We start from the raw sequence: 23711 nt of genomic DNA on the forward strand, positions 1-23711 counted from the left end.
CCTCTCCTCTCCTCTCCTCTCCTCTCCTCTCCTCTTCTCTTCTCTTCTCTTCTCTTCAACCCTTTACCTTCCATCTTAGGATCAATACTGTACATTGGTTCCAAAGTAGAAGAATGGAAAGGGCTAATGGGGGTTAAGTGACTTACCTTACCTTACCTTACCTTACCTTACCTTACCTTACCTTACCTTACCTTCCATCTTAGAATCAATACCCTGTATTGGCTCCAAGGCAGAAGGCCTATAATGGCTAGGCAACAGGGGTTAAGTGACTTGTCCAAGGTCACACAGCTAGGAAGTGTCTGAGGTGAGATTTGAACCCAAGACCTCCCATCTCTCAATCCACTAAGCCACCCAGCTATCCCCTTCCCCCAATATATTTTCTTGATGATGGGATGGTTTTGCCATTTCCATCTCCAGTGGATTAATGCAAAAAGAAGTTAAGTGATTTGCCAAGGGTCTCGTAGCTAGTGTCTGAGACCAGATTTCAACTCGGGTTTTCCTGACTCCAGGCCCAGTGCTTTATCCACTGAGCCACCTAGCTGCCTTCCCATAGCTTTAGAGTTCATCTAATCAAAATGCTTCATTTTATGGGTGTAGCAACTATAGCCCAGAAGGGTTAAGTGCTTTGTTTCTTTTAAGATTCTTTAATCATAGATTTCATTTGTGAATTGTCTTTTTTTAGATATAGACATTCAGTGTTATGAATTTATATTGTCATTGTATTTGATATAATCGGCAACATTTTGGTAATTTCTTCTTTTACTTAGTTATAATCTAATGTAATTTTTTTTAACTTTACACATTTGTCTACACATTTTACTTTATAGTATCATTATCACAGTTTTGATTGTATTGTGAGCTGTGTGACATTTTCTGTGTTAGAGTATAACTATTTTTGGTCAGCACACAATCATTTTTTGTGTTTGGAAAAAAGGTACATTCTTTGCTCTATCATCGAAGTTGTCTTTCAGTATCTATTTGATCCAGGTAAATACTAATTAGTTCTGTAATTTTCTTATTTTTTCATGGATTTTTTGTATTCTGATGGTGCAGTGTTAAAATTCTCCTTATTGATTAATTAATTTCTTGCAAGACTAAGATTTTCCTTCATGAATTATGGTGTATTTATGATTGATATGCTCTCATTTTGCATAGAGCTTTTTATGTAACAATGTCCATATTTATCTTTTTTTTTTTTTTGTGCTTTCTTGCTTGAATTCAACCTCGTCTGATACTATTAGTGCTACTCCCCTTTTTTATGATTTGGCAGAAGCATGGTAAAATTTATATATCATTTTCATTTTAATTCATTTAGATTTTTTTGGATTAAATAATTCTTTTTTACCATTGTATTCCTGGGTTCTACTTTTTAATCTAAGATATGGTGTTTTGTTTTTTTCATTTTATTGAAGATTAATCCACTTTCATTTAGCATCTCTCTTATTAACTTTATCTCATCATTCTACTGAATGAATATTTTTTTTAACCCTTACCTTTCATCTTAGAATCAATAATTTGTATTGTTCCCAAGGCAGAAGAGCAATAAGGGCTAGATCATGGAGATTAAGTAACTTGCCCAAGGTCACACAGCTAGGAACTGCCTAAGACCAGATTTGAACCCAGGATCTTCCATCTCCAGGCTCGATTCTCTATTCACTGAACCACTTAGCTGCCTCCTATGTTTTCTTATTCCTCTTATTAATCCATATTTGAGCCATGTTACAAAAAATCTTATTTCTTATTTTAATAACTATGTAAGTTGCAGTTAATTCTCAGGAGAAACTAGTTACAAGAATGTTCATAATTCCTCTTTTTCATATATTGATAACTATGTAATTTTTAAAAAATATTTTTAAAAATCCTTATCTTCCATCTCAGAATGAGTACTGTGTATTGGTTCCAAGGCAGAAGAGTGGTAAGAGCTAGGCAATGGGGGCTAAGTGACTTGCCCAAGGTCACACAGCGAATAAGTGTCCACGGCCATATTTGGACCCAGGACCTCCCATCTTAGGCCTGACTCTTAATTTTACTGATCCACCTACCTACTCCCTTTTAAAATTATTTAAGCATATCCTTTATTTTTATTTAAGCATTAAAAAGTCCTCTTTTACTATAGGATTCTTGAACTTTAACTTCACTTTTTTAGCCAGTGATGCCAGCTTTGCTTTTGGATTTCCCTTCATCCTCTATATGGTTTTCCTTTTCTTTTTTATTTTGTTTCCTTTAAACACCTTCTTTTTGGAAGTATTTAGTAATTTTATTATAATGTCATTTATATTTATATTATTATTATATTATATTAAATTGAAAATTGTTATTTAAAATACCTGTTTGCCTTGGAGATTTGTTCATTGTACAGGGATTTCCTTGAAGTGAATCGTTCTTTCAGTAAGCTTTTCAAAGTTGATTTTTTTTTTTTTGGTTCAAAAAATCCCTCTCTTGCCTTCATAGAACATATCGAGTTTTGCTGAGTAGATAATTGTAAGTCTAAGACCAATAATGGACCAGTTGAGGTCCCAGTGGATAGAATGCTGGGCCTGAAGTCAGGAAAACTCATTTTCTTGAATTCAAATATGGTCTCAGGGGCTTTACTAGCTGTGTGGCCCTGAGAAAATCTTACCCCTGTTTGTCTCAGTTTCCTTAACTTTAAAATGAGCTACTGAAGGAAATGACAACCCACTCCAGTATCTTTGCCAAGAAAACCCCAAGTGGGGTCACAGAGAGTCAGACATGGCTGAAAAATAGTTGAACTACAAAAGTGGCTGAATGGAGAATGGATTGGAGTAGGGAGAAACTGGAGGCAGTCAGACCCATCAGCAGACTATTGCAGTAATACAGGTGTAAGATGACAAAGGCCTGTCTTAGAGCAGGGGCAGAAGAGGGTAAGTGGTATTTTCAAGAGTTGTTACAACAGTGAAATCAATAGACCTTAGCAGCAATTTGGATTTGGGAGGGCTGGGTGTTCAGTGGGAGACAGAAGAATTGAGAGGTAGTGAGCAGTCCAGCACGACTCCTAGATCGCTAGCCTGAGGATCTGAAGAAGATTTTTATTCATCCTCACATCCTTGGGAGGCAAGCAGCCAGGACCTCATAGGCCTGAGCTGTTTGTCCCTAAGCAAAGGGTTAGTAGAGCTCTGAAGTCTTTGTTCAGGTGTGTGAGTCAAAGCAAGGTAAGGCAACTAGGATTTAAGAAGAATGATAATGAATTCCTTTTTGGACATGTTGAGTTTAAATATGTCTGCTGCATATCTAGTTTGGGATGTCTGGAAGGCAGTTGGAAATTGAAGATTGGTAGTCAGCAGAGATTGGGGCAGGATAAGCAAATTCAAGAAGAGTCACCATAGAAATGGTAATTAAATCAATGGAATTGATGAGATCATCAAGTGAATTAATATATGGAGAAGAAGGCCTGGAAAAGAACCCTGAGGGGCACCTACAGTTAGGGAATGTGACCTAGATGTGGATCCAGCAAAGGAGATTGAGAAGGAACAGTCAGATAGCTCAGCCTAGAGCTCAAGAGTATCAAGGAAGAGTGATCCAAAGTGGAAAAAGGAGAACGAGGAGTGAGAAAATATCACTGGATTTGGCAACTTAGAGATCATTAGTAACTGGGGAGAGAGCAGTTTGGCTGAGTAATAAGTTCAGAGAGTAAGCTAGAAGTGAGTGAGGAGATTGAAAGGTAAAGAAGAGGAGGCAGCTATTATGGATGTTCTTTTCAAGGAATTTAGCCACAAAGGGCAAAAGAGATATAGGATAATAGGATGGAAGGATTAAGTGAGGGGGTTTCAGGATAGGGGAGACAGGGTTGAACCAGTAGGCAGAAGGGAATGAACCAGTAGCCAGAGAGAGATTGAAAATAAGGACAGCATGGAGATGAGAATGGTTGGAGGAGAGAGGATAGAATGGGCTAACTTGGACAGGTAAGGGTTAGCCTCAGTAAGGAAGAAGGCCACTTCATCATGTCAAACAGGGGTAAAGAAAAAGAGAGTGGTCGAAGATATCTTAGTGACAGAAGATGAAGAAGAAGTCAGAAGAGGAAGTTAATGGGCAAGTAGCCTCAATTTTTTCTGTAAAATGTGAAGCAAGGTTCCCAGTTGATACTGGGTAGAGGAGGAGCCATGGGAGATTGGAAGAGTGAGTTGATGAGAGGATATTCAGTAGAACTGTCTAGCAATGAACTAAACCATTAAGATCCCTTTCAGCTCTAAATCTATGGTCCTATGGCGATGGCATGATTCTTCTCATTAAGGAAGGGATATGGGCTATTATATGTTATCAATAATATAATAATTTATGATATGTAATATAAATATAATGCCTGTAATAAATTTTCATCAATAGGGGTAAAACAAATGTTGGTCCTCAGCTTACCAAGAAAGATAACCAAAACCACACAACAATTAATAACGTGATAATCATAAAAGCTGGATTTTTGGTGGGGAAACACATTGTGTCCTTTAACATTGTCAGATAATTGATGGGACAAACCAAGTGTATTGTAGCAATACAATTTTTCCTAGGCTGTTTTGAAAGAGTACTGGAATATGGTAGAAGGAGCATAAAACTTGGATTCAGTAGACCTAGGCTTCCATCTTGGCTTTGACTTTCTATAATATGATCAGGAGGAAGTTTTTTTTTCCTGTTAGTGCCTCAAGTTCCTCATCTGGAACCAAGAATAATTTTACCCACTCCATCTCATATAAACCATCAATTTCCTCATTTGGCACATGAGAGAAGGCTGACTGACTAATCTGTAAAGTTCTTCCCAGCTCAAATATACCATTGTTACTGCTACACTGTTAGTGTACATTAGAATTTCTCCTTTTTTTCCTCTATTGCATTATAAGATTTAAAAAAAAAAACATCTAGGTAGATGTGCCAAGGAGTAGTGATGTTGGTAGACAATGGAAAACAAACATCTAATACAAGGCAGAATTAGAGACTAAGGATAATTAGATAGTAAGTTTCTCTTCTCTGGGAAAGGTATCTCCTCTGACTTCCTGAGAGAGGCCCCATAAGACAAAGTCACAGAGAGCATGAAATTGTTAGTCTGCCATGAAAAGTCTTTGATGCCTTTTGGTCTGAAGAAATACTAAGTCCCCAGGAAGCTTTCATGGTTTGTGTTATTTCTGCCTCTGACAGCAGAAGGTGGCTCTTCTGGAATTCCAAACATAAAGGAAAGAAATAATTCACCTTCCAGGTGGTTATTATAGAGTCTAAAAATAAAATGTTCTCTTATTCCATCTTAGAGACAGCAAATATGTTTTATTTTCTTCTACAATTTCTTTAAAATGAAAGTTTGATCAATCAAGGGAACAAAGACACTAATCTTTAATGCCATTTCTCACACAGAATTCACAGCATTATACATATTTACCCATTCATCCTCACATCCTTGGGAGGCAAGCAGCCAGGACCTCATAGGCTGCTACCTGAGCTGTTTGTCCCTAAGCAAAGGATTAGTAGAGCTCTGAAGTCTTTGTTCAGGTGTGTGAGACAAAGCAAGGTAAGGTAACAAGGATTTAGGAAGCCTTTCCTATGCACCAGGCAGGGCAGCAAGTGGATAGAAAACTGGATTGGAATCAGGAAGACTCACCTTCCTGAATTCAAATCAGGTCTCAGATACTAGTTGTGTGACCTTGAGCAACCACTTAACTCTGTTGGCCTCAGTTTCCTCATCTGTAAAATGAGCTGAAGAAGAAAATGGAAGACCACTCTAGCACCTTTGCCAAGAAAATCTCAAATGGGGCCACAAAAAGTCAGACACACGAACAACAATAAAATGTACCAGGCACTGTGCTCAGTACTGGGAATGCAAAATAGGGTGGGAAAAAGAAAAGAAAAGAAAAGTAGTCCCAACTCACAAGGAGTTTATACCTAAATAGGAAAAGGCAATGCACAAAGGAGAGCTTAAAAGGGAGAAAGAAGATTATCCAGAAAGGAGAAAATCTCATCTTCTTCTTTGATAAATGGGTCCTCCCCCATTTTAGAGGGTGATAAAATGATTCAGAACCTTTACTAGGATTATTTTTACCAAAGACAAAAAAAAGATTTGCGGGTCAGGGGGAATATCAAACTCTCAATATAGAGGGGTCAAGGGGAAAGGCAGAGCTTGAACACACATATACTCCCACAATTACACCATTGTGACAAATGGGGAAGGGGAGAGAGATGGGGAGCCAGAGGACGATTGTGCATTACTGCTTGAGGTGGGAAGTAAGGTATTAAGATGAGAATCACCATGGGGGGAAAAGTACTATCTGCTTAACTCCTATCAGTGCCTGGGAGCAAAGCCTCATTTCTCCCAATGCTAGCTGTGACTAAAGACTTATTTCAACCATTTATTAAGCACCTACTGTGTGCTAGACACTGTGCTAAGTACTAGGGCCACAAAGAGAGAGAAGCAAAAGACAGTTGGAATAGAAGGTAGGGAGGAGAAAAAAAAGATTCTGGTATGGTATAAAATTCAGATCAATACAACCACATGGGAAATAAAGAGCTTCCTTAGATGGAGGTTCTGGGAGGAGAGGTCTTTGTTCTTCAATTAGAGGAATAAAAAGACCCTCAGAGGTAGAAAGTACTGATGAGATGTAAATTCTAGGGTTAATGTGATCTTGTATGGTAGAAAAATACATCTGGAGCCCTTTAAAAAAACCAAAAACAACTCTTATCTCTGTCTTAGAATTAATACTGTGACTTGATTTAAAGGCAGAAGAGCAGTAAGTTCCAGGAAATAGGAGTTAAATGATGTGCCCAGGGTGTGTCCAAGGTCAGATTTGAACCCAGGACTTCCCATCTCTAGGCTGGCTCTCTATCCACTGAGGCACTGAGCTACCCCCTGTCAGGTATCTTTTTACACACTTAGGTAAAAATAATTCTGGGAACTCTGTCTTTATAATCCTGGGGAAAGCTGTTTAGATGAGCTCCATGCTTCAGATTTATGGGTTATGCAGAGTTAACTTGAAGAAAAAAAACAAGACAAAAATGGGTGTTATTTTCATCCCTAAGTACTCAATTTATAGTAGGAAAATATTCCTTTGTTAAATTCTATGGGGAGATTACCCTTTGAAAATCATCCATATAAATTCTGTATTGGCTTCCTTTCTTGACCCTGAATCTTGTTCTTTGTCAAAGAAACCGATACCCTAAATGTAGACTTATTTTGAGGTGCTGCTGAACATGGATCTGCATTTCCTTTGGGGAATATTTCCAAGGATCATAGATCTAGAGCAAAAAGGCATGTTAGAGGTCCTCAAGTCCAACCTCCTCATTTTACAAATGAGGAAACAAGTAAGAAATGTCAAGATATTTGTTTAAGAGCATACATTAAGTATCTGAGGTGGGATTTGAACTTAAGTCTTCCTGACTCCCACCCCAATTTTCTACTTCCCTGTGCCACTTAGCTATCAAGGTAGACCCCTGTTATAGACCAAAAGACCCAAGTGATCCAAGATGGTTTTTCTCTAAAACTTGAGAAAATCACTCTTAAGAAAACCAACCAGGAAGAGTGAAAGGAATATTCGAGAGATCTAACTAGTATATGCAAGGAGGGAAATAATATAAAATTATTTTTTTCAGTAACTGAGGTTTAGGTAGTCCCTTGTTGGACCCATTTAGGTCTAAATGTAGACCAAGGCCAGTCTGCCTCTCCTGCTTTTTGATCCATATCTATCATATATCTAAGGAGAAAAAATATTTTTCACCAAGAGTGAGGGTTAGAATTTCAGTAATTCTCTGAGGGAGAGGCCATCTGGCTCACCCTGGGTATAGAAGACAAACCCCAGTACTAACATGTCTCAATATTTCCAAAAGCCACTCTTTATGCTTTTTTTCTTAAGAAAGAAAAATTAAGACACATTTTTAAAAATGAAAAACAACTGGCATTCTTTTTCCTGAAAATAGAAAGTAATTTAATTTGTTAGTGGTTTATTTTATTTGACAGCCTTTGTATACACTTGATTTGGTTTGTTACACTGAATTACCCTTTAATAATGGGCACATATAATGCCAGCCACCGTCCTGCCAGTTAGTTTTCGTAATTGAATGAGGAATGCATGTAGGAGTGTCCATATTGTTCAAGATTTTCATGACAATGGTGGTAGGGACTATTTGGATGGTCTCTAACAAGGATAGCTTTATGCTTTGGAGGGGAGGGGAAAGGAGGGGGGGGAAATTAATTGATGCTCAATGACCAGCCATTTCACAAGTCATTTTTATTGAGCAGTTGCTAAGTGCCTCACATATACGAGAATTCATTGCCTTCCTTGTTTGTTCCCTGTGCCTGAAATGGTTTCTCTATTGGTTAGCTGGGAATAGTGCTGTGAGGAATCCAGCAAAGCTGCTGTTGACTTGAAGTTCTTTTTCCATGGTCTTGTATCTAGTCTTGTTTGGGGATTCTTGGTGGAATTCCATTAGTTAAGAAAAGGATTTGCTCCAAACAAGGAGTTGATCTTCTCAAATTTCAGCTGCCCTTCACATAAATGTCCACGTACTAAACTCTGTCCTTAGTCCAACTTTTCCCCTCCCCTAGGTCTTAGAGGAGTAAAGAGAGACATCCCAGCTTCCACATTAGGTTATGGACAAACAGGCAAGTTTGCTGCCCACGGCACTCAGGCTTATTGAGTTTTTACTTTTATGGGGATGGTTTGGCATCTACCATTTGTCTTGCTTTAAGCCATTTTAGACTTCACTTCTAATGAGTTCATTTCCAAAGCAGTTTTGATCCCTTCTCTTCAAAAAAGGACTCAATTTTTTAAGAAATGGAAAGAGAAAAAAGATAGAAACAGGTGCTTCACAGGTTTCAAAGGAGGGTTTGAGAACTAAAAATATGCCAGCAAAGGAATAGGCTTTTGTTTCTGAACTTACCAATTACCCTAAGCGCTTTTGGGTCCCAAGTTCCAAATGACGGATCATCAGGTTACATAGTGGGGATGATAGGTGAGATGTTATTTCATTGATTCTGCTTCCAGTAGAAAGCAACAACTTATGACATAATTTTGCTTAGTAGTGATGGGCAAACTTTTTAAAGAGGGGGCCAAAGGAAAGGAAATGCTTATGTGTCCGTCTGTTTCTAAGGCAACTCTTTCGAAGTTTCATTGTATTGTATCCTACTCATTGTATTTCTTAGATTAGGAATAATGTCACATGGCTGGATAGAACATTTCAGGGGGCCCCATCTGGCCTGTGGGCCATAGTTTGCCCATCATTGGCTTAGACCAGTGGTTCCCAAACTTTTTTGGCCCTTTCCAGAAAAAATATTACTTAGCCCCTGGACATTAATTTTTTAAAATTTTAATAGCAATTAATAGACAAGATAAATGCACCCGTAGCCATCACTGACCCCCAGGATCGCTGCAGCACCCACCAGGGGGCAGTGGCGCCCACTTTGGGACTCACTGGCTTAGGGAATCTAGAGATTTGTGTGACCTGCCAAAGGTTATAACAACCAGTAGCACCATTTGAACCCAGTTCTACTTTGAATCAATGCTGGTACGCTTAAAACACAGCACCTACTTTTAGATTCTTGTTACAAGTACTAAATGTGATGTTTGATTGCTACGGTGCCCACATACCCGGGACAAGTAGTTATGTTTCATTCGAGGTGGACAGAGAGAGCAGTCCTTCTATTTCTTACCTGTTAAGGATGATAGTGATCTCCTGGTGCAAAGAGTAGTAGTTTGCTTCTGAGGAGCTTTCCTGGGGCATGATTTAATATATGATTAGTATGATTAAAGCATCATGTCCTAGTTCATAGGATCATAGACTGGAAGGGACCTCAAAGGATGCTTTCTGTTCATAAGTAAGAAAACTATAGAGTCAGAAAGAAATGACTTGCTCAAGGTCACAAAGTTCATGAGCATCAGATTTGGGATGATGAATGGATTCTGGGCCAATGAAACCTGTGAATTTTAAGAAAAAATGACACAGACAATATGAGGAAACCGAACTCCTTTTTTGGATACCCATTTACTGTTGTTTTTTTTTAAAACCTTACCTTCAGTCTTGGAGTCAATATTGTGTATTGGCTAAAAGGCAGAAGAGTGGTAAGGGTAGGCAATGGGATGAAGTGACTTGCCCAGGGTCTCACCGCTGGGAAGTGTCTCAGGCCACATTTGAACCTAGAACCTCCCATCTCTAGACCTGGCTCTCAATCCACTGAGCTCCCCAGCTGCCCCCGATACGCATTTATTATTGAACCAGGTGATATGCAACATAAAATGAATGATTTGGAGAGAAAATGAGGTATAAAGAAAGAACGCATTGGACTTGGCACCAGAAAACCAAGGTTACAGTGGAATTGTGCATTGGCTAAGGGAGGTTATGTAAGTTTGGGGGAGAGGGGAAAAAACATGAAATATGGGGGGAAATATTCAAAATAAAAATTTTAAAAATAAAATAAAATGCTAATTAAAAAAAAAAAAGAAAAGAAAACTGGGTTAGAATCCCAGTTCTGCCACTAACTCACTCTCTTGACCCAGACCAAGCTGTTTAACCAATGTGAACCTCAATTTCCCCATTCTTTATGATAGAATAAGAGTAACAATATTTTTACACCCTATCTCACAGGGACATGGTAGGATTTAAATGAGATTAGTATGTTTGAAAGCCTTTTGAAAATTATCAGGCGCTCTACACATAGAAGTTTTTAATGTATTTGTTCAGTCCCTACTATGTGGAATAGAATGGATAAATATTTTCTCTTAGTTATCCTCCCTGAATTACAAAAATGGGAAATAGTACATATACATGATTGCTGTTCTCTATCAGTTTTGACTCCAGGACTAGTGAGTGTCTAAAAATTCTTCACATCCTAGCTCAAATGTATGTCTTCAGGCATTCTGACCACCCCCAGCCCTCCGTTTCCATCTTTATCTTGCCCTCCTATCTATCCATCTTTTTCTCTCTTAAAGGCATTGTCTTGAAATCTATCAGCGTGCTGGGGTGCTGGAGGTTGCCATGGTAAACACAGCTGTGTTGTCTTCTGTGCACAGTAAATAGGTACACGGAAGCACCATGTCTTTGGGCTACCTGCTGTTCATTTTCATGTGTGCCCTTCAGAAAGGGCTTGGAAATGGCCCCCATTTTCCAGACCAGGACTCGACTGCTGATATATGTCTCTTTGGAAGAGCATTCTGACCTCCAGATGTGCACTTGAGCCGTTGTGAAAGATTGTAAAGAATTATTGGCGAGGCCACCAAATAAGCCGAATGACTGCAACATTCATTTTGCTAATAAATGGGTTTGAGAAAATAAAAGATGATCTGGTATTTCCCAAGAGGGAGTGTAGGAAGAGGTATTGAGAAAGAAGGTGTATTTGTGGGGGTGGGGAGGAGTAGAAGAAGGAACAAGAAAGCAGCACAAGCTTCCAAAAAAAAGAACAACAAAAAAATGAGGGTTTTTCAATGGAACCTGAAAGAGAAGGGGAATCCTTTCACTCCTCTGGCTTTCCATAGCCCCAAATGTGTGCCCTAATGCAGTAGCTTCCCTTATCCAGTCTAATTTGCCCCTGCTTTCTACCCTAGCTTTCTCTGCCCTGACCTCTAGCAGATCCCCAGAACCCATGACCTGGAGTACTTTTTCCTTGGTTATCCCGTTAGTAGAAAATCAAATACTAAATCTAAAACTTAAATCTGCCACTACCTCCTAATGTCCTTCAACTCTTACATCCTGTCCTACCTCTATGCCCTCCACATTCCTGATCTCCCTTAATGCGGTTACCTTTTCTCTATTAAATAACCCAAAAATATTCCATATTTTTTTTTGTATATTGTTGTACACATCCAATCTCCCCATTAGACTATAAGAAGGCTCTGTGTTCAATTTGTCTCTCTAACTTTTAGCTTATTCCCCAACACATAGTAGACACTTTCTCATTCATAGTCCAACCCCTTCATTTTACAGATGGACAAAGGGAGGCCCAGAGGGGTTAGTGGTTTGTCCATGTACAAAAGCATTATTATCCCCATTTCACAGAAGATGATCAAAAGGGACAAGAATACACCCATCTAATAAGTCCCCCAGATTCAACCAGATCTCCTGATTCAAAATAGAGGGATCTTTCCCCTTCCACAAGACAGCCTCAGTGGTAGGACTTTAAAGCATTTTCAAAAAATATTAATTACTATAATTCCCAGTGCAGAGTCCCTGAAGCTCAAGTTTCCAAGAGATGAGTGGATGCCTTCTCACCAGAAATAGTGACTATTGGGAAGGTAGGGGCTAACCTTCTTAATAGCCATTAACGTTCCTAAGTTTGGGAAGGACAACTTCTTGTCTTTAAGAAGAATAATATCCAAAACAGGTAGGAAATAGTAGTTCAGGGGAAAAAAAAAAAGAGAGAAAAGAAAAAGCAGCTCTGCTATGACCTTGGTAAAGCTACACTTCCCCCATCCCGATGTAAGTGTCTTGCAGTCAGCTCCTGCTCCTGTGCCCCATGCCCCATGCTCTGGGTAATATAGTCAAACCTTTACCTTTGCACAGGAGAGCCACATGATAGACCATTTCCCACCCTCTCTTGGCTAAACAGGAGCCCCCATACTCCAGTGGCTACCCAGAGACCTTCCATGGCAAATGATGCCTCATTGAATATGTCAGCCTGAATTAGCAGGCAGGCTCATCACATTAAGCGGAGATTCCAGGCTGGCAGTTTCTATGTTCTAGTGCTGCTTGATGCTGGCTGCTTTGCTCCCTTCCCCACCTCAGCAGCCCTGGGAAATCTCAGGTGTCAGGCAATGTCCTAGAATGAAAGAAGTCCAGAAATGGTTTATTAGCAATGGGAGGTACACGCAGGGCCCGTTTCTCCTGTTGTCTTACAGTGTGTGCTTTATACACAGGTATCCACACACCTAATTGTACCTCTTTCAGTGGAAGAGACAGTCACAATAAATATAAAATATGTTTACACAGTACACCAGAGATAACCAAGACTTTCTTTCACAAAAACCCTGTGAGATTGGAAATGGAAGAAATATTCTCATCTTCATATTAGCAGTGAGAAAACTGAGGTCAGAAAACGTAAGTGATTTCCCCCAGAATTTGGTACATTACACATACTTCATAAATCCTTTTTCATTCATTCAATCATTCATTCCAAGGTTGCACAGCTGGTGAGTGGCCAGATATGATCCCAGATCTGATGCTTTTTCTACAATTCCACAGACCATAAAAGCTTCAGAGATTAATTTCCTTTGGTATCTGGAAGCTAAAAGCATGTGGTATATTTTTTAAATTTTATATTTATTTTTCCATTTTTTTCCCATTGTTACATGATTTTTGTTTTCTCCATCCCCTCTTCCCTCCCCGATCCCAGAGTTGACAAGCAAATTTCCATGTAGTACATTTTAAATACTGAATGTTGAAGTAAATGTTTTCTACAATGCAGATACCACAGGCTCCTAACTAGTGCATCCTCATCGTTGACCAGAGATATATGAAGAAAATTATCATTAATGCTAATAATAATAGTTACCACTTATATGGGGCAGCTGAATGGCTCAGCGTTTAGAATACCAGGCTTGAGGTCAAGAAAACTCATCCTCCTAAGTTCACATCTGGCCACAGAATCTTAGAAGCCATGTCACTATAAGCAGTTCACTTAACCCTATTGGCCTCAGTTCCTTATCTGTAAAATCAGCTAGAGAAGGAAATGGCAAACCATTTTCTGTCTTTGCCCAGAAACTCCCCCAAAAGGGGTCAGAACTGGAAAAAAACCAAACACTTCTATAGATATATGGTTTGCAGAGTGCTTTGTCTATTATGCACATTTGTCTCCAAAGATAAATAGCATGTCATTTAATCCTCACAACTGCCCTGGATTATTACTATCCCCATTTTACAGCTGATGAAATTAGGGCTGGGGAGATTAGTCCACTTGCCCAGGGCCACACAGCAACTACCATGTGTCTCAGACAGTATTTGAATTCAGATCATCCCAACTCCAGGCCCAATATTCTCATCAACTATGCTACCTAGCCACAATCTACTCATACTTAGCATTTTTTGGATTACCTGCCAAGCTTCAACCCATTAATCATTTCTTCCTATGCAAACTGTTGTTCAAGATAGTAAGAGAAAACTATGAATATTCTCTCTCATTTTACTGATTGTGTAATTGGCATCCCAAATATGTCAAATCATTGACCCAATATCATAGAACTATTCAGTGCTAAACCTACCAGGTACCCTAACTCCTAAAGGTGCAAAGATCTTCCCACAGAACTATAAACCATCTCTAGGAGAAATAAAGAGGATAGAACCTTAGATACAGAATTGGAGAGAACTTAAGTCCAAACTCCACATTTTATAGAGGAAGAAACTGAGGCTTAGAGAAATTAAACAACTTGCTCAAAGTCACACAGTGAATGACAAAGATGATATTTGAATCTTGGTCTTATGACTCCAAGGTCTCTTCTGTATATCCCAGTGTCTATTCCAGTAGGCTGTTGCAGTAGTCTAGGAAAGAGGTAATGAAAGCCTGCACCAGACTGATGGCAGCCTCAAAGGAGAGAGAAGGTGGCATATGTGAGAGACATTATGAAGGAAGAAACTACAGGATTTGGTCAACATGTTAGATATATGGGGTGAGAGTGAGGAATTAAGGATGTGAGTCTAGCTTGTACACCTGGGTGACAGAAGAGAGTGATACCCCTAAGAGTAAGAAGAAAGTTAGAAATCAGGTTGAGGGGGTGGGAGGGAGAGATAAATTCAGTTTGTGAAATATTGAATATGAGATGTTTACAGGACATCCAGTTGAAGTTGTCAAATGGACTGTTGGAAACATGAGACTGGAGGTTAGGGTATAAATAGATCTAAAATCATCTTCAGAAAGATCATTGAATCCATGAAATCCAAGATCACCAAATGAAATAATATGGAAGATGAAAAGGGCTCAGAAAAGTCCTTAAGAGATACCTATGAGGAGTGCTCAGACAGATGGAAGGAGAGCCAAGAGAGAATTGTCATGGCAGCCAGTAGAGAAGAAAAGATCCAAGAGAATGTGATCAGCGGAGTCAAAGGCTACAGACAGGTCTAGGGTACTTGATATTCTTGTGGTTTCAATGATATTATTTTCTCCTGGCTCTCCTCCTATCTTTTTTTTTTTTTTATTTTAAACCCTTAACTTCTGTGTATTGATTTATAGGTGGAAGATTGGTAAGGGTGGGCAATGGGGTTCAAGTGACTTGCCCAGGGTCACACAGCTGGCAAGTGTCTGAGGCCAGATTTGAACCTAGAACCTTCCATCTCTAGGCCTGGCTCTCAATCCACTGAGCTACCCAGCTGCCCCCTCTCCTCCTATCTTAATGAGCACTTCTCAATCTCCTTTGCTAGATCTTCATCTATAACCATGGGTATCCCACAAGACTATGTTATTGGCTCTTTTCTCCTATACTATTTTACTAGGTGAAAGAATGAAGATTAAGAAAAGGCCAGTAGTAGTCAATGTCCATGGCAACTTAGTGATGATAAACCCAAAGACTCCAGTTTTTGAGGAAAGAACTCACTATTTGACAAAAACTGGAATGCAATATGGCAGCAAGTAGATGTGGACCAACATTGTACACCATACACAAGCACATAGTCAAAATGGATGTTTGATCCAGAAATAAAAGGTAACAACATAAAAAAAATTAAGGAGGGAATATGAAAAAGTTTATCTGTCAGACTTATTGATAAGGGAAGACATTATGAGGAAGCAAAACAAAGAAAACATTATGAAAGATGAAATAGATCATTTTGATTACATTAAATCAAAAAAGTTTTGTACAAATAAAACCCAGGCAACTAAGATTAGAAGGGAAACAACAAATGTAGAAAGAAAAATCTTGTAGCAAGTATCTCTGAAAAAGGACTCATCTCTCAAATATATAGAAAGCTGAGTCAAATTTATAAGAATACAAAGCATTCCCCAATCAAAAAATGTTGACAGGATATGAACAGGTAGTTCTCAGGAAAAAATCAACATGATCCCAAGGCATTTGAAAAAAATGCTACAAATAACTATTTATTAGAGAAATACAAATTGAAACAACTCTGAAATACCACCTCATACCTACCAGATTGATTAGTCTGACCAAAAAAGGGAAATGATAAATGTTAGTGGGGCTGTGGGAAAATTGGGACAGTAATATACAATATATTGGTGGAACTGTGAACTGATATTACCATTCTGGAGAGTAATATAGAACTGGGCTCAAAGAGTAACCCAAAGAGATTAGGAATAAGGGGAAAGGACCTACTTGTACTAAAATATTTTTAGCAGCTCTTTTTTTTTTCTTTTTTTTTAAACCCTTACCTTCTGTCTTGGAGTCAATACTGTGTATTGGCTCCAAGGTAGAAGAGTGGTAAGGGCTAGGCAATGGGGGTCAAGTGACTTGCCCAGGGTCACACAGCTGGGAAGTGTCTGAGGCCACATTTAAACCTAGGACCTCCCATCTCTAGGCCTGGCTCTCAATCCACTGAGCTATCCAGTTGGCCCCTTAGCAGCTCTTTTTGTAGTGGCAAAGAATTGATAACTGAGGGATTGTCTATCACTTGGGGAATGAATGAACAAGTTATAGTATATAGTTGTAATGGGATACTATTGTGCCGTAAGGGATGATGAACGAGATGAATTCAGAAAAACCTGTAAAGACGTATATGAACTGATACTGAGTTAATGGAGCAGATCTGGGAGAATGATATATACAGTTACAGAAATATTATATGATGATGAATTGTGAAGGACCAAACCATCATAAGCAAAACAAGTTTCCAAGATAACCACAAGGGATTCATGATGAAGATGTTATCCACAGCCAAAGAAGGAACTGTTGGAATCTGATTGCAGATCAAAGCATGTTATCTTCTGCTATATTTCCTTCATAATATTTCTATTATATGTGTGATGTGATTTCAATCATGACATGAGCAATGTGGAAATATGTATTACTTGAAAGTAGAGCTATAACCTATATCAGATGGGAGTGAGGGGGGGAGAGAAATTTTAAAATATCAAAAATTGTCAAAATTTGTTTCTACATATAACTAAAAAAAAGAGTCAGATTGGGCAATTAAGAGATCATTTATAGGTAATTTTCCATCGAATTTTGAGGTCTGAAGCCAGACTTCAGGGTCTGAACTATTACTCTAGGCCCAGAATGGTGAGAGTGTGCCCCATCAAAGGCTTCATGAGAGTGAGGGTGGCCTCTCCTATATCTCAGTATCCTTCACTAGAGGTCTACAAGCAAAGGCTGAATAACCACTTGTTAGGCAGAAGAGATTCTTGTTCAGGTGTGTATTCTATTAAGGTGTCTCTGAGGCCTCTTCTGACTTTGAGACTGCTACCTCAAAGTGCTCTCCACCTTGTAGGTCTGACATTCAGGGTCATTATAAAGTTTCCCATGGATAAGTAGATCTGTAGCAAAGATAAACAAGAAACCAAATGAATAGTCCTCTGGTTCCTTTGAAGTCAAGGGTAATTCTAAAAACAGACTGGAGGGCTGGCTCCTAAGAGACTGTCATAATGAAAAAAGTCACTGACAGAGAGCCTGGGAAGGACACGAAAAACAATTTCATATGTTTGGTCCTTTAATGGAAACAAAACAAGGGAAACCCGGACTTCAGACCATTTTCTTTTCAAGGAACTAGTCTCTTGGCAACTGAGCCCTGCAGGTCTGACACTGGGCACTAAATTAAGATGTCAGCTTGGAGTTTGGCTTCAACCCAGTGGGTGGGGAAATAAGGGAAAAACAAAGAGAAAAATCTTGAAAAATGTAACAATGGCCAACAAAATGGCTTTCCAAAGGCAAGGATTTTCCTATCTGCTTGGATCATCTATCTTTAAAGAGAGAGCTTTATTAATTCTAGAGAATGATTTTGTGAGGAGGAGGGGAATCACATGGATCAACACAGGCTTGACCATTGTATCCAGGCAACTGGGTAGTGAAGTGGGAACTAATGCCACTGCTGGGACTACTAGGATTTCCCTAAAGCAGAGGAAAGGGATATAGAAGGGGGAATTTATATTAGTTGATTAAGACAGTGGATGTCCTATAGACCTCTTACATTCAACCTTTCTAAAACTGAATTCATTCTCCACCAGCCCCCCTACCCCCTCAATGCTACATTTCCTAACTTTTCCTACTATTGATGAGGGTACCACTATCCTCTGTCTCCCAGGCTCACAACCTAGTCAACCATTTCTCTCTCTCTCTCTCTCTTTCTCTCTCTCTCTCTCTGTCTCTGTCTCTGTCTCTGTCTCTCTCTCTCCACCTCTCTTTCTCTCTTCTCTCTCTGCCTCTTTCTCTCTCTCTGCCTCCCTCCTCTCCCTCTTCGAAGACCCTTCCTCTCTTTTTTCCTCTCCTCTCCTCCTCTCTTGCTCTCTTTCTCTGCCTTTCTCTCTTTTCCTCCCTCCTATATTGCTCTTGCTCTCTTTTGCTCTCTCTCCTCCCTTCTCTACCTCCCTCCCCCTCCCACCCTCTTTTCTCTCCTTTCCTTCTCTCTTGTGCTCTCTCTCTCTGTCTCTTTCTCTCTCTCTTCCCTTTCCCCTCTTTTTCTCACTCTCTTTCCTCTCCTCTCCTTCTGTCTTGTTCTCTCTCCTCCTCCTTCTCTCTCTCTCTCTCTCTCTCTCTCTCTCTCTCTCTCACTCACTCTCTCTCTCTCTTCCTCTTTCCCCCTTTCTCCCTCTCTCCCTCTCTCCTCATATCTAATCTGTTGCTAAATCCCCCTGTTTCTACCTCCATCTCATCTCTTATATATTCCCTCTTCTATCTTCTGGCACTGCCACTAGTCTGGTGCAGGCCCTTTCACCTAGATCTTAGCAATAACCTGCTGGTAGAACTCCTTACCTCATGTTTCTTCTCCACTCCAGTCCATCATCCACTTAGCTCTCAAATTAATTTTCCAAAAGCCCACATCACTGTCTTCACCACACATACCCTCCTCCCTGCATTCTATATATCCCAGGAACTTCCTGTTTTCAGGATTAAATACAAAATCTTCCATTTATTCTTTAAAGGCCTTACTCTTACCTTTCCAGTCTTTTTATTATGTCTTGCTCTCTTCTGCATACTCTGCAATCTGGTGATACTGGCTTTCTTGCTCTTCCTCAACCTTGATGCTTCCTTTCCCAATCCCATGCCTGGAATTCTCTTCCTCTTTATCTATATTTCCTAACTTCTCTGACTCCTTTCAAAATCAAGATAAATGCTACTTTCTAGAGGAAGTTAGTTGGTATAGCAAGAGAGTGCCAGGCATGGAGTCAGGAGGACCTGGGTTCAGATCTGACCTCAGATACTTCCTAGATCTATGACCTTAGGCAAATCACTTAACCCCTATTGCCTAGCCCTTACCATTCTTCTGCCTTGGAATTCTAAGATGGAAGGTGAGTGGGTTTTTTGTTTCTTTTGTTTTGTTTTGTTTTTAATGCTACTTTCTGCAGGAAATCTTAACTGATGCCCCTTAATACAAATACCTTCCCTCTGAGGTTATCTCCTCTTTTTCCTCTCTATATCTTGCTTGTGCATTGTTCATTGCTTGTTGTCTCCCCCATTAGACCATTAGTTCCTTTAAAAACAGGGACTGTTTTTTGACTCCCTTTGTATCCCTATTTCCTGGCACATAATAGGTACTTCATAAATGCTTATATGCTAGACTTGACCCTCAAAGGGTCACCTGACTCTCTTCAGGAATTTTCTTTAATTTTATGAAGTTATGAAGGAAAGTCTATATGGAGTGGGCAGTTGACAATACAAGTAGATTGAGAGCTGGGCCTAGAGTAAGGAAAACCTGGAGTCTGTTGAAATTCAGCCTCAGATATTATTTGCTATGTAAACATCAGCAAGTCACTTGACCTTTGTCTGCCTCAGTTTTCTCAACTGTAAAATGGGGATCTTAATAACGCCTACCTCTCAGAGTTGTTGTGATGATCAAATGGGATATTTGTAAAACACTTAGCCCAGTGTCTGACACAGAGTAAACACTTCATAAATACTTGTCTCTTTCCCTTTTCCCCATCACTGCTATTTACAATTTATTGTCTTAGCAAAGAAGGTGCCCACTAGCTTTTAAAGCCACCCCCTACTTTTTTAAAAGTCCAAATTGTTTTTAAAATTTTCCCATTTCAAATTTAAATTTGACTCTCTCACTTTCTCCCTTTGCTCCTACTTCCCTTCCCTAGGGTTATGGATAAATAACTGCAGTACAGAAGTCCCATGATACCCCTGGAGGATCACCAGAGAATGGCTCCTTTGGCCACAGAGCCATTAATTCACACCCCAGTTCTGAGGTAGATCCTGAGGTTCCACACTGAGCCACAGGTGTCTTGGAGAGAGAAATGAAAGAGAAGAGGTTTCTATATCTGGAGCTGGAAAGGTCTTAGGAGAAAATCAAGTCCAATTCCCATCTTTCCCCATTTTACAGATGAGGACATTAAGGCCTAAGAAGTTTAAGTGTCTTGCCCTGCATCACACTCTTCTAGTCATTGCTTCTGATTTGGCTATTTCTCAAAACATCCCAGCATTTTTTTTTTAACTTTTAGTGTGATGGATTAAGAAGAACCCTGTGGGGGGGGGGGGGTAGCTAGGTGGCTCAAAGCCCTAGGCCTAGAAATGGGAGGTCCTGGGCTCAAATGTGACCTCAGACACTTCCTAGCTGGGTAACTATAGACAAGTCACTTAACTCCCATTCTATAGCCCTTCCTTTTCTTCTACTTTGGAAATAATATTCCGGGTAGATTCTAAGACAGAAGATAAAGGGGTTTTTTTTTTGTTTGTTTGTTTTTTAAATACCAGGGTATGGCAGTTTGGAACTATGCCCAAAGAGCTTTAAAAGACTGCCTGTCCTTTAATCCAACCATATCACTGCTGGTTTTATACCTCAGAGAAATAATAGGGAAATAGACTTGTACAAAAACATTTATAGCTTTTCTCTTGTGGTGGCAAAAAATTGGAAAATGAGGGGATGACCTTCCCAGTTAGGGAATGGCTAAACAAATTGTGGTATCTGTTGGTGATGGAATACTATTGTGCTAAAAGGAATAATAAACTGGAGGAATCCCATATGAACTGGAAAGACCTCCAGGAATTGATGCAGAGTGAAAGGAGCAGAACCAGGAGAACATTATACACAGAGACTGATACACTGTGGTACAATCAAATGTAATCGACTTCTCTACTAGTAGCAATACAATGACCCAGGACATTTCTGTGTATTGGCTCCAAGGCAGAAGATTGGTAAGGGTGGACAATGGGGTTCAAGTGACTTGCCCAGAGTCACACAGCTGGCAAGTGTCTGAGGCCAGACTTGAACCTAGGACCTCCCATCTCTAGGCCTGGCTCTCAATCCAATGAGCTACCCAGCTGCCCCCTAATTAAATAATTTTTTAAAAATTTAATGTGAATTTTTAAAAGAGCATACCATCATATTATCTGGGAGGAAAATGTTACACCCAAATAAATCAATGCTATATCCTTGATGAATATTCATTTATAAAATAAAAAGAAAAAGTTCCAGGGTAAAGGAAAATTCTCATGAGACCAGGCTAATAGATAATCCTGGAAGAAGTCAGAGGATGTCTAATAGATGTTTTTGTTTTTTTTTAAACCTTTATTTTCTGTCTTGGAGTTAATATTGTGTATTGGCTCCAAGGCAGAAGAGTGGTAAGGGTAGGCAATGGGGGTTAAGTGATTCACCCAGGGTCACACAGCTGGAAAGTGTCTGAGGCCAAATTTGAACCCAGGACCTCCCATCTATAGACCTGTAAAAGATGGTTTTTAAAGCTGAACTTGGGCTCATTAGAGAGGTTAGTAGTGGCTAATGGTGACCTCACTGGAGCTTGAGTTTCCCTCCCTGCTCTCCAACCAGGACAAAGGCAAAGGGACAAGTCAAGGACAGGAAGAAAGTTGCCACAGCTGGACTCTGAGCTGAATGGGTTGCTTTTCAATTGGCCTCCATGCCTGAAAATTTGTGCTGATTTCAGAAACAGAATGGTAATCCACTCCATTCCTAACCTCCTTCTCTGCACATCTTCTTTTTCAGGTTCCTGTGCTGAGACCCATGGACCTGATGGTGGAGGCCACCCCGAGAAGAGTATTTGCCAATGCACACACATATCACATCAACTCCATATCAGTCAACAGTGATTATGAAACCTACATGTCAGCAGATGACCTGAGGATAAACCTATGGAACTTTGAAATAACCAATCAAAGTTTTAGTATCCTTTGTGGATCACCGATCACAAAATCATACAATGTTAGATGGGGAAGTGTACTTAGTGGTCATTTAATCTAACCCCCTTATTTTATAGAGGAGGGAAACTAAGGCCCACGGAGGTGAACAGGTAGGACTAGAACCTGGGTCTCTTGGCTTCCAGTCCAGTGTTCTTCCCATTTTATCATGCAGGTCAAGTTGTTGCCTTTTCAAGCCATTATAACTGCACACAATGAAACTGTGAAATAACTCTCATTGTCTATAAAGCTAATTACATAAAAACGTGTCATCAGACCTATAAAGGAGTTTCATTTAATGTCTTTTCAAGAAATTGTTTATAAAAGGCACTCTTGGTAGGTAATGACCCTCAGGCATACCTCAGAACATTTTATTTATTTATTTTTTTGGAAATGTCTCATTACTTTTTTTTCCCTTTTTTTTTTAATTCTTGTTTTTTTAACATGGTTATATAATTCATGCTCTTACTTTCCCCTTCACCCCCTTCTCCCCCCCACCCCCCCACCCCCCACCCCCATGGCTGATGTGTATTTCCACTGGTTTTAACATGTGTCATTGAACAAGACCTATTTCCAAATTGTTGATAGTTGCATTGGTGTGGTAGTTTCGAGTCTACATCCCCAATCATGTCCACCCCAACCCATGTGACCTCAGAACATTTTAAAATGTCTGTGTGATGGGGATTCTTTCAGAAAGGAAAAACCCAACAATAATAGAAATAAAAGAGAGAAATGAAAACTGAAAAGGTCTTCCTTGGAAGTGGTGGATACATCCTTATTGTAGACCTTCAAACAGAGGCTGGATGCCTTCTTGTCAGGTCTGTTATAATGGTCTTTCCTTTCAGATCATGGGTTAGACTAAGTGGCTCTTCTGAAAATTTCTGAGATTTTGTATAATCGTGTCATTTTTCTAAATTGTTTTAACATTAACAAAACACTTTGCCTCATAACACCCCTGTGAAGTAGGTATCGCACATCTAACTATAACCATTGGACAGATGAGGGAGCCCTACTCGGAATCACCGGCAATCTTCTGTCATGTCCAGTTTAGGCTCAGTAACCCATGCATGCATGCATGCAGCCCGTCAGTGTGGCTGCTAACATGGTGCCCATGGGTGGTGTTTCTTCTCCCACTTGTATTCTATTCCAAGAGGCAGATGCCCAAATTCTGCTCATCTGGCTGTCATTCTGTGGTTCTTCTCAGGTGACATGTTTGCTGAATTTTGCCTGCAGGGCTTGGGGGTGGGGGGGTGGGAGTTTCTTTAGGCGATTTAGGAGACAGATGCCTTGGGGAGAATTCGAAGGAGAAATATTAATAGTGTAATTTGAGTTATATTCTGCAGATGTGTGACAGACTGCCAGGTGCCAGCATACAAATGAGACCATGCCATTCACCCTTAAAGCAGCCATATGTAAAATAATAATTGTAATCATGAGAATAATGATAACTGATATCTATATAGTGCTTTTCAGCCATACTGCCCTAAGCGCTAAACAATCTTTACAAAC

The 23711-nt window shown here is 39.7% G+C and overlaps 1 protein-coding gene across 2 annotated transcripts in view; it reads left to right on the top strand.

Annotated features, from left to right (window-relative positions):
- Nucleotides 1-23711, top strand: part of PPP2R2B (protein phosphatase 2 regulatory subunit Bbeta) — a 468277-nt gene that overhangs the window by 384852 nt on the left and 59714 nt on the right. For both annotated transcript variants that reach the window (XM_044661806.1, XM_044661804.1), the window contains one exon: nucleotides 22012-22189. In XM_044661806.1, the coding sequence (XP_044517741.1) occupies nucleotides 22012-22189 (178 nt within the window). The remainder of the gene's footprint in view (nucleotides 1-22011; nucleotides 22190-23711) is intronic.

The sequence above is a fragment of the Gracilinanus agilis genome, chromosome 2 (genome assembly GCF_016433145.1).
Source record: "Gracilinanus agilis isolate LMUSP501 chromosome 2, AgileGrace, whole genome shotgun sequence".
Taxonomy (NCBI): domain Eukaryota; kingdom Metazoa; phylum Chordata; class Mammalia; order Didelphimorphia; family Didelphidae; genus Gracilinanus; species Gracilinanus agilis.